Below are 11,306 nucleotides of genomic sequence, written 5' to 3'. Positions count from 1 at the left end.
CCAGCTAAGGATTTGGCTTGCAGATGCCTGCAAACCATCTTTGATGATCCAGGAAAAATTGTTGCTACACTCAGTGACTTAACAAGCATTCCAGATTTCGCTATTATGCACCTGCAGTATGCTTCTGTGATTTTTCCTGTGACTATCTCCCAGCCACCTTCCCCAACCCAGGTCCCTGTCTTTGCTTAGGACAGGAGCCCAGAGCCACCGGGATTTCCCCAGGATTCAGCCTCCGCCCAGCACTGACAGGGAGGGAGGTGACAGCTGACTTGAGTTGAGGAAACTCCCCAGGAACCTGTTTATCCGCTTCCTGGCCAGGCTGGGGCTCCTACTGGAAGGACCGGGGACCTGGGCTGGACATGGCCTCGGCCCTGAGCCCACCCCGGGGCCCCAAGCCCAAAGGTGTGCCACCTTCGCACTACTATGAGAGCTTCCTGGAGAAAAAGGGACCCTGCGACCAGGTATGAAGGGCGGGAGCCAGCACTGCTGAGCTGCCCCGGGAATCTACTCAACCTCTCTGGGCCAGGTCTCCACACAGACCAAGGGGCCTGGCAGGGGTGGGTGGTGGTGGGAGGGTGCCCGGTGGAGCAAGGCACATGCTACTGGCTGTAGAAGGTCTTGGCTATCTGTCTGTCTCTGTGTCTCTTTCCATATTCTGTCCTCTGATTTGATGTCTGTCTGTCTGCCTGACTGTCCATCTGTCTGTCTACCTTCTTGCCTGCCTGCCTAGCTGTCAGTCTCTTGATCTGTCCAGCTGCTGTCTCAATCTCTCTAACTCAGTCTCCCTCTCCATTCTCTGTATATAAACAAGACTAGAGACTTCCTCCAGGAAATAAGGTGTCCTTCGATTCCTGGGCCTCCTCCCCCTCCTGACTCAGAAATAACCTCATGAACTTGAGGTTCTAGACCAAGGTCACGGCAGGTGGCATGTGGAACTGCTGACAGCTGACTACAGGGTCAACTGTCAACTCAGAACAACTGAGAGGGTTGTTTTGAGATAGGTTTTCAGAACTATGACCCAGAAGGGCTTGACACCTGAAGCAACCTTCTACCCCAGCTTTTCAAGTGCTGGGATGGCAGGTGTGCTCTGGTACCGTGCCCAGCCCATATGCATTTTCTGCTGAGTGCACCCCTCCATTTCCCCCACTTACTGTTCTGACTTTGTCTCTTGGTTCCCCACGTGTATCCCCCAACAAGCAAGCCCTTTACATCATGCACTCAAAGGATGGACAGATGTATAGGTGGATGGGTGGCTGGCTGGACGAATAGATAGGTAGGTGGGTGAGTGGATGGATGGTGGGTGAATGGGTGGGTGGATGGATGGATAATAGATGGATGGATGGATGTGAGGGTGGGTGGGTGGGTGGATGGATGGATGGATGGATATGTGGGTGGGTGAGTGAATGGGGAGGTGGATATGTGAGTAGATAGATGTGTGTGTACATGGAAAACCATTAATCCAGTTGGGTCAGCTTACTTCCATACCACCCATATTTTCACATTGTGGGGCGCCTTGTATCTCTATCCCATGTGAGTCCCTTTGTTTCCTCCTTTATTAATTGTTGTTGGAGGAGCCCAGGCTCACTCCCATGCTAGACAAATGCCACTAGCTGTACAGCAGACCATAGTCTCCTGGATGACAGGAGGTGCCCAGGCTGGACAATGGGCAGGGAGGACCTCAGTGAACATGTACTTTTAGAGGCCACAGCTCAGTGAATTCCCTGCTCACTCAGCTTGATGGAGCCCTGGGTTCTGTGCCCAGTATGACAGAAACTGGTAATGGTGGTGCATGCTCCTCACCCAGCACTCAGGGGGTAGAGACAGGAGGACCGCCGGGCAGTAGCGGCGTATGCCTTTAATCCCAGCACTTGGGGGCAGAGCCAGGCGGATCTTTGTGAGTTCGAGGCCAGCCTGGTCTACAGAGCAAGATCCAGGAGAGGCACAAAGCTACACAGAGAAACCCTGTCTCGAAAAACCAAAAAAAAAAAAAAAGAGAGAGAGAGAGAGAGAGAGACAGGAGGACCAGGAGTTCAAGGTCATCCTGGGCTACATGGCTGTATCAACAAAGTAGCTAGCTAACTAACTGAATGAAACATAACCTTTACTGAAAACAGGTAGCTTCGTAGTGAGGGGAAGGACATGCAGGCTCAGGGATCAGCCAGTTCAGAGGACCTTCAACAGGAGTGGGTGTATGGGGCACACACATCTTTGCCACCTGGCTCCTTTCTCCTTTCTTCTCTGGCCCCTAGGATTACAGGAAGTTCTGGGCAGGCCTCCAGGGTCTAGCCATCTGCTTCTACAACAGCAATCGGGACTTTCAGGTGAGGGTAGGGATGTGGGCTCAGGGTCTCATGGATACCTAGGTGGGTAGAGGTCCGGGGTTATGTCACCAAGGGGGTGGCCCCATCATCCTGGGGACCTGAGAGAGCTGTAGGCCTGGTGCTCACACACTCCTGTTCCTCTGGGTCAGGCCCTGGAGAAGCTGGACCTGAGGCTGTTTTCAAAGCTCAAAGATGAGGCTTGGTGGGGAAGCTCAAGGGACACCAGCTATCACTTCAGCCTGGTTCTCCGGGACAAGGAGGTCAAATTCAAGGTACGTCAGGAGAGAGGAGAGACTTCTCCATTGAGTCCAATATTCATAATAAAAATATAGAGTCACATGAAGTCTTGCTCTGAACTCCTCAGACTACAAGTCCCTGGACCCCACGTGGTTCGAGATCCCTTTAAAAGGGTTGGGGATTTAGCTCAGTGGTGGAGCACTTGCCTAGCAAGTGCAAGGCCCTGGGTTCGATCCTCAGCCCCAGAAAACAAAAACAAACAAACAAACAAACAAAAAACTAGTAAATCTTCTGGGGTGGAGAGATGGCTCAGAGGTTATGAGCACTGGCTGCTCTTCCAGAGGTCCTAAGTTCAATTCCCAGCAACCACATGGTGGCTCACAACCATCTGTAATGGGATCTGGTGCCCTCTTCTGGCCTGCAGTCATATATGCTGTATGCATAATAAATAAATAAATCCTTAAAAAAAGGGGGGGGGGCTGCTCAGCATAGGTCACAACTTGTGCAAATGCCCTGGAGCAGAATGGGTCCTTACCCCACTTTTCTGATGAACACATCCATCCTCCTTAACATAAACTCTTTTTCCCCCTCCCTAGGTCGAAAGCCTGGAGTATTGTGAGATGTGGAAAGGATTTATCTTGACTGTGGTGGAGGTAAAGTGACTCTACTTTTCCTGGTTTTCCATTTTTGTGGAGTACAGGTTTTTGAAGTATGATCTGATGATTCTCTGGATTTCCTCATTGTCTGTTGTTATGTCTCCCTTTTCATTTCTGATTTTGTGAATTTGGGTGCTCTCTCTTTGCCTTTTGGTTAATTTGGCTAGTGGTTTGTCTATCTTGTTGATTTTTTCAAAGAACCAACTCTTTGTTTCATTGATTTTTTGTATTGTTCTCTTGTTTTCTATTTCGTTGATTTCAGCCCTCAATTTGATTATTTCCTGGCGTCTATTTCTCCTGGGTGAGTTTGTTTCTTTTTGTTCTAGAGCTTTCAGTTGTGCTGTTAATTCCTTGGTATGGGATTGCTCCATCTTCTTTATGTGTGCATTTAGAGCTATGAATTTTCCTCTTAGCACTGCTTTCATAGTGTCCCATAAGTTTGGGTATGTTGTACTTTCATTTTCATTGAATTCTAGGAACTCTTTAATTTCTGTCTTTATTTCTTCCTTGACCCATTGATGTTTCAGGTGGGCATTATTCAGTTTCCATGAGTTTGTGGGTTTTCTATAATTTTTGCTGTTATTGAGTTCTAATTTTAAGGCATGGTGGTCTGATAAGATACAGGAGGTTATTCCAATTTTTTTGTATCTGTTGAGATTTGTTTTGTGTCCAAGCATGTGGTCAATTTTTGAGAAGGTTCCATGGGGTGCTGAGAAGAAGGTATATTCTTTTGTGTTAGGATGGAATATTCTGTAGATATCTATTAGGTCCATTTGAGTCATAACATCTGTTAGGTCCTTTATTTCTTTGTTAAGTTTCGGTCTGGTAGATCTATCTTTTGGTGAGAGTGGTGTGTTAAAATCTCCCACTACTAATGTGTGGGGTTTGATGTGCGTTTTAAACTTTAGTAGTGTTTCTTTTATGAATGTGGGTGCTTTTGTATTTGGAGCATAAATGTTTAGAATCGAGACTTCATCTTGGTGGATTTTTCCCGTGATGAATATGTAATGTCCATCCTGGTCTCTTTTGATTGATTTTAGTTTGAAGTCTATTTTATTAGATATTAGGATAGCTACACCAGCTTGTTTCTTAGGTCCATTTGCTTGGAAAACCTTTTCCCAGCCCTTTACTCGGAGGTAGTGTCTGTCTTTGGAGTTAAGGTGTGTTTCTTGTATGCAGCATATGGATGGTCCTGTTTTTTTATCCATTCTGTTAGCCTGTGTCTTTTTATAGGTGAGTTGAGACCATTGATATTGATGGATATTAATGACCAGTGATTGTTAATTCCTGTTATTTTTTTGGTTGTGTTGTGTTGTCCTTCTGTGGTGTATGTTGGTGTAGGATTATCTATTGCTTGATTTTTCATGGATGTGTTTAGCTTCTTTGGGTTGAATTTTCCCTTCTAGTGCTTTCTGTAGGGCTGGGTTTGTGGACAGGTATTGATTAAATCTGGTTTTATCCTGGAATATTTTGTTTACTCCGCCTATGGTGATTGAGAGTTTTGCTGGGTATAATAGTCTGGGTTGGCATCCGTGGTCTCTTAGTGTCTGCATGAGGTTTGTCCATGATCTTCTAGCTTTCATAGTCTCTATTGAGTAGTCTGGTGTTATTCTGATGGGTTTGCCTTTATATGTTACTTGGTCCTTTTCCTTTGCAGCTCTTAATATTTTTTCTTTATTCTGTGTGTTTAGTGTTTTGATTATTATGTGGCGAGGGGACTTTTTTTTTTGGATCCAGCCTATTCGGTGTTCTGTAAGCTTCTTGTATCTTCATAGGTATTTCTTTCTTTAGGTTAGGAAAGTTTTCTTCTATGATTTTGTTGAATATATTTTCTGTGCCTTTGAGTTGGTATTCTTCTCCTTCTTCTATCCCTATTATTCTTAGGTTTGGTCTTTTCATGGTGTCCCAAATTTCCTGGACGTTTTGTGTTAGGACTTTTTTGTCTTTATTGTTTTCTTTGACTGACGAATCTATTTTCTCTATCATGTCTTCAGCGTCAGAGATTCTCTGTTCCATTTCTTGCAATCGGTTGGTTATGCTTGTTTCTGTAGTTCCTGTTCGTTTTGTCAGGGTTTCTATTTCCAGCATTCCCTCAGCATGTGTTTTCTTTATTGTCTCAAATTCATTTTTCAGATCTTGGAATGTTTCTTTCATCTGTTTAATTGCTTTTTCTTGGCTTGATTTGATTTCTTCCCATTTTTTGTTCGTTTTTTCTTCCATTTCTTTAAGGGAGTTTTTTATTTCCTCTTTAATGGAGTTTTTCATTTCCTCTTTAAGGGAAGTTTTTATTTCCTCTTTAAGGGAGTTTTTTATTTCCTCTTTAAGGAAAGTTTTTATTTCCTCTTTAAGGTAGTTTTTCAATTCCTCTTTAAGGAAAGTTTTTATTTCCTCATTGAGGGAATGTTTTATTTCTTCTTTAAGGGCCTCTATCATCTTCTTAATGTCATTTTTAGGGTTGATTTCTTCTGTTTCTTCTGTCATGGTATGTTTAGGTCTTGCAGGTGTAGAATCACTAGGTTCTGATGTTGCCATATAGGTCTTTATGTTGTTGCCTGTATTTTTGCACTGGCGTCTACTCATCTCTTCCTCTGTGAGGTGCAGGTGGTGTCTGTGTCTGAGAGTGCCTCTCTTGTTCTAATTTTTAGTCTTGGTTTAGTAGTGGTTCTTGGTTAAATTGGTGCTATTGGGCTATTTCTTCAGGGGCAGCTGATTTCGATCGGTGAATTATATACTTATGATTCTGGTGATCTGGTTTGGTGTCTGGGTAGCGCCTTCTTCTGTGTTCCCAGGTCACGTTTTGTTCATTTGTCAACTCCTCAGCTGATCTTGATTCCTCAGACTTTAAACTGTAGGCATCTGAATCCTCTCCCAGATGGGTTTCAGCGGAGCAGGGTAGTCTCACCAACACCTCCAAATTGTTGGGTTTCACAGGATCAGCAGCTGGGCCCTGGGTTGTTCTCAGACGGAGTGTTCAGATTCGTTCTGGTTCTGACCCACCGAGATAGCTTCTTCCCCAGATGTTGGGGTTAGGGGCGTCCCTGTTCCAAGCTGCGTCTGCTTGTCTCCGTCCCTGGGCCTGTTTACCTCTGCAGTCCGCCACCGGGCCTGTATGTCCCTGTCAGCTGCCGCTGGGCCTGTCTGCCTCTGGAGGCCGCCACCGGGCCTGAATGTCTCTGCAGGCTGCAGCCGGGACTGAATGTCCCTGTTGGCCGCTGCCGCAGGGACTGAATGTCCCTGTCGGCCGCTGCCGCCGGGCCCGTTTACCTCAGCGGGCCGCTGCTGGGCCCGTCTACCTCCACAGGCCGCCGCCACAGGCCTACCTGCGTCTGCTTGTCTCTGCCGCTGGGCCTGTCTACCCCTGTGGGCCGCCGCTGGGCCTGAATGTCTCTGCCGGCTGCCGCCGGGCCTGAATGTCCCTGTCGGCCGCTGCCGCCGGGTCCGTTTACCTCAGCAGGCCGCCGCTGGGCCCGTCTACCTCTGTGGGCTGCCGCTGGGCCTGAATGTCTCTGCCGGCTGCCGCCGGGTCTGAGTATCCCTGTCGGCTGCCACTGCTGGGCCCGTCTACCTCCACGGGCCCCCGCCGCAGGCCTACCTGCGTCTGCTTGTCTCTACCGCCGGGCCTGTCTACCTCTGTGGGCCGCCGCTGGGCCTGAATGTCTCTGCCGGCTGCCACCGGGCCTGAATATCCCTGTCGGCCGCTGCCGCCGGGCCCGTTTACCTCAGAGGGCTGCTGCTGGGCCCGTCTACCTCCACAGGCCGACTCTACTTTTCTATTTGGGTGTTTTGATGTTGTTGTTGTTTAGTTTCTCCAGACAGTGTTTCTCTGTGTAGCCCTGGCTGTCCTGGATCTCGCTCTGTAGACCAGGCTGGCCTCAAACTCAGAGATCCACCTGCCTCTGCCTCCCAAATGCTGGAATTAAAGGTGTGAACCACCACTTCCCAGCTAGTTTCATTTTTCTATTGTTTTATTTTTAGATAGTGTGTGTGTGTGTGTGTGTGTGCGCGCGCGCGCGCGCAGTGCCCTCCAAGGCCAGAAGAGGGTGTCTGATCTCCTGAAGCAGGAGTTACAGGGGTTTGCAAGCTGCCCAGTGGTGGGTGTTGGGAATGTAGCTCCAGTCCTCTGAACCGCTGGGCCAGCGCTCCAGCCCCTTGTTCTATTTTTGAAACAGGGTCTCGTGTAGCCCAGGTTGGCCTGAAACTTTCTATGTAGCTGAGGATGACCTTGTACTCCTATCTTCCCGCCTCTGCCTCCCTCCTGAATGCTGGGGCAACAGGTGTGCATCACCACACAGAGTTGAAATCCACATTTTTCTTTTTGGCTCCTGATTGAACCTGAGAGTTGCCCAGCACTTGGAGCGAGGTTCTAGCACCTTCTGAGTCCGCTTTGGGGTTTGTCTCTGGGTGTCCGTATTTGTATGCTGTGGGGTGTCCGGTAGCGCTGGGCCCAGATGGACTCCTCCCTAACTCCACATGCTGGCCTCACTTTACCTTTTTGGTCCCCACACACGCGTTCTTGGCCTGGATCATCATCTTTCAGCTCCGTGTGCCATCTAACCTGACCCTGCTGCCGGGGCACCTATACATGATGGCCGAGGTTCTGGCCAAAGAGGAGGCGCGGCGGGCCGCCGAGGTGCCCTGGTGAGTCCTGAGCGCCCATGGGGTGCACAAGAAACAGGCTCCAGGGGAGGAGGTGGGGTCTGGGTGGAGCCTGTGTCCTGGGGACGGAGCTTTGGTCTACGTGGGGCCATATTCAAGATAGGGGCGGGGCTTGTGTCTACTGCAGTGCTTCAGTTTAGAAGGGGAGGGGCCTGGGTCTAGGAGAGGAGGCGGAGCCTGTGCCTTTGGGCGGGGTCTTTTGTCTAGTGGGGGAATCCTGTATTTATAGAGAGCGGGGCTTGAGTCCAGGACCCGGCCTCAGTTTAGAAGAGGCTAGACCTAGGTCTAGGAGAGGAGGTTGGGTCTATGAATGGGCTGGGTCTGGGTCGAGGGGCGGGCCCTTTTCTGGGGGCGGGGCCTGGGTCTAGGGTGGTAGGAGGTCTCTGAGTGTGCGGTGGGGTGGGAGTCTGTGTCAAGGGGTGGGGTCTTCCTGGGGCAGGGCCAGGATCCAGGCGAGGAGGCTGGGTCTCTGGGAGGGCGGGGTCTGTGTCTTGGGGTGGGGCCTGGGTGGGAGCAGCATGTGTGGGGCGCCTGTGGCCAGGTCCTGGTCGGCCTGCAGGACTCTCAGCATCTCTCGCGTGTGCTCAGGTGCTTCCTGCAGGTGAGCCGGCTGGAGGCGCAGATGCTCCTGGAGCGCTACCCCGAGTGCGGGAATCTGCTGTTGCGGCCTGGAGGGGACGGCAAAGATAGTGTATCTGTCACTACTCGACAGATACTCAACGGGTGCGCACGTGGGGCTCTGAGCCCAGGGTGGGCAGAGTCAGATGGGGGCGTGGCCATCAGTGGGAATGGAACCTGGGTGTGTGGGCTATAGCGGGGGGCCTTGGTAGCCAGAGGCTGCTGGGAAAGTAGTCAGGCCAGGGCTGGGACACCCTCTGGAGAAGGGTGAGGCTATGACTTGGGGTGGATCTCCGGGGGCGCGGTCATTCATGCCTAGGGACGGGGTCTCCTGGAGTGTGGTCGTAACTGGACAGGCTTAGCGGCGGGACAACGACTAGAGGCGGGGTCCTGGCGTGGGTCTCCTAGGCGCTGGCTCTCCTGGGTTGGGGTGTGTGGCATCCCAGCTACTCAGTTGCCTACTCCTCTGCAGGGCGCCAGTGGTCAAGCACTACAAGGTGAAGCGGGAGGGTCCTAAGTATGTGATCGACGTGGAAGACCCGGTGAGTTTTGGGGGGTCCTGGGCTCTGGGCTTCTTCCCCCCACTTCCCTGCCTGACCACCGTCTCTCACCCCAGTTTTCCTGCGCCTCACTGGAAGCTGTGGTCAACTATTTCGTCATGCAAACCAAGAGGGCGCTGGTCCCCTTCCTGATGGAGGAGGACTATGAGAAGGTTCTAGGTGTGTGTAATGTGGGGCAGCCAAGGCCTGGACGGGGACACGCTGTGGGGGCTATCTCCGGGCCTCCACACTGCCTCCAGGCTGCCCGCCCTCTCTGTTCCAGGCTTTGTGGACTCAGATCGGGAGAATGGCGAGAGTGTATGGGCCGTGTCTTCCTCCCGGGGCTCAGGTGATTCCCCTTTCCCATGACTGCTGTGGTCCAAAGACTCTTTTTGTTTTTCTGAGATTTGGTTTCTCTGGATAACCCTAGGTTTCCTGGAACTCCTTCTGTAGAACAGGCTGGTTTTGAACTCAGAGATCCACCTGCCTCTTCTTAACCAGTGCTGGGAATAAAGGCAGGTGCCACCACTGCCCAGTGGCTCTGTTTGTTGAGACAGGGTCTCATTCTCTAGACAGGACTAACACTGAACAAGAGATCCATCTGCCTCTGCCTCCAGGTACAAGGGTCAAAGTGTGTCCCCCACCTGCTATGCTTTCTTGATAGGCTCTCTTGTAGCCAAGGGCTCAGGTGACAGGCACCCACCACTACACTAGGATCCCAAGGACTGTATTTGATTTTTATTTTATCATCATCAGTTTTTTTGAGACTCTGGCTGTCCTGGAACTCACTCTGTAGACCAGGCTGTCCTGGAACTCACAGAGATCCACCTGCCACTGCCTCCTGAGTGCTGGAACTAAGGCCCCAGCTCCAAAGGATTTTATTAATAGAGATGGGTAAAGGAGAGGATTAGCCTCCTCAGAGAGACCTGGGGCGGGAGCTAGGCAGGGAGGGAATGCTGGGTCCGTCTCCTTTACCAAGTGAGAGGGAGAGGTGGGGTGTCTTGTAGAGGGCTGTGAAGAATGCAGCATGGTCCTCTTGAGCCCAGCCCTGACACACACACACACACACACCACACACACACACACACACACACACACACTCGGTGCTCTCAGCTTAGTGTGTGCACATCTGAGGCTCATACACACCTCTGTATACACACATACACACAGACACACAGACACACAGACACACACACACACACACACACACACACACACACACACACACATCTGTGTACCTGTCTGAAGCCACAATCCCACATGCATCCCAACATTCAGACACATTGTGATGGACAGATGGGCATGGAGAGACACTTACCTCTCTCTGCAGGTACACCCTAAGAGGTTTGTACCACAGAGGCCCTAACAGTGACTGTTTCCCATCAGGCCCTGCCCCCATGCTAATGTCCCAAAGCCACTCCTACCTGTGCCTGTGTCCAGCCAGGAGGACAGGCTGCCTCCACTACCTCCCGTGCCTCAGCTACTGGACCAGGATGAGAACTATGTGACCCCCATTGAGGACTCCCTAGCAGCTGAGTACATGAATCATGATGGTAAGCCGGGCTGCAGACGCTGGAGCGGGAGGTGGTTGGTGACGCCCTGTGACATCGCTCTCCTGTCCATGCAGTGTCTCCCTCCAGTCAGCCAGTCCCCTCGAAGCCCAAGAAGCCAGCGAAGCTCCCAGCAAAACCCCCAAAGCCACCAGTGATGCCCAAACCGGGTAGGGCTCCGACCTCCCCACTTGCCCTCTCGGTGGCAGGTGGCTTTAGACCTCATCTGTGTCCTTCTGCAGATCTCAAAGCCATCACCAGCGTATGGGCCAGGAAGCCAGGTGGCGGCTTACCACAGGCTCCCTCCCTCGTCGTTACAAGTAAGGAGACTTTGGGGGCCTGGATGCGTGGTGGGCAGGTCCTGGGTGCGGCACAGTCCAGAGTGTTCTAGCTGAGGTCTGGATCCCCACCCACCAGGGCTGAGGGATATCACGGCTGAGCTGGAAGAGAAACTGCAGAAGAGGAGAGCATTGGAACACTGATCCAAGCTCCAGGGACCAGTGGGCTATCTCGGGGCACAGTAGTCCTCCACCGGCTCTGTCCTGAGGGGACTGGACATACCCAGCATGGAGGAATGCCTGTCTTCCAAACAGTGAAGCAGGGACGACCCCTGGGAGGTTGGAGGCTAGCCTGAGCTGCACAGTGATGTCCGTGGCAGCCTGGGCTACAGAGTGAGACCTTGTTTAATAAAGTAAAAAAAAAACAACAAAGCTCCACGTGATTGCATGT

At 51.1% G+C, this 11,306-nt stretch overlaps 1 protein-coding gene across 2 annotated transcripts; it reads left to right on the top strand.

Annotated features, from left to right (window-relative positions):
- The first annotated feature begins 280 nt into the window (after positions 1–280).
- Stap2 (signal transducing adaptor family member 2) lies at positions 281–11,288 on the top strand. 2 transcript variants are annotated; one of them, XM_028859703.1, is made up of 12 exons: positions 290–461; positions 2,250–2,321; positions 2,471–2,593; positions 3,155–3,211; positions 7,752–7,852; positions 8,459–8,593; positions 8,961–9,030; positions 9,105–9,376; positions 10,414–10,580; positions 10,655–10,747; positions 10,820–10,897; positions 10,995–11,281. In XM_028859703.1, exons 1-12 carry the CDS (start codon positions 360–362, stop codon positions 11,057–11,059), a joined length of 1,335 nt encoding a protein of 444 aa, XP_028715536.1. In that variant the 5' UTR covers positions 290–359; the 3' UTR covers positions 11,060–11,281. The 2 variants fall into 2 exon arrangements, with proteins under 2 accessions (XP_028715535.1, XP_028715536.1); XM_028859702.2 differs by having other exon boundaries at positions 281–461; positions 10,655–10,897; positions 10,995–11,288.
- Positions 11,289–11,306: the final 18 nt, after the last annotated feature.

This window comes from Peromyscus leucopus, chromosome 22 (assembly GCF_004664715.2).
Source record: "Peromyscus leucopus breed LL Stock chromosome 22, UCI_PerLeu_2.1, whole genome shotgun sequence".
Lineage (NCBI taxonomy): Eukaryota > Metazoa > Chordata > Mammalia > Rodentia > Cricetidae > Peromyscus > Peromyscus leucopus.
Note: the sequence above shows the minus strand (reverse complement) of the source record. Positions and strands in the feature narration are given on the sequence as shown.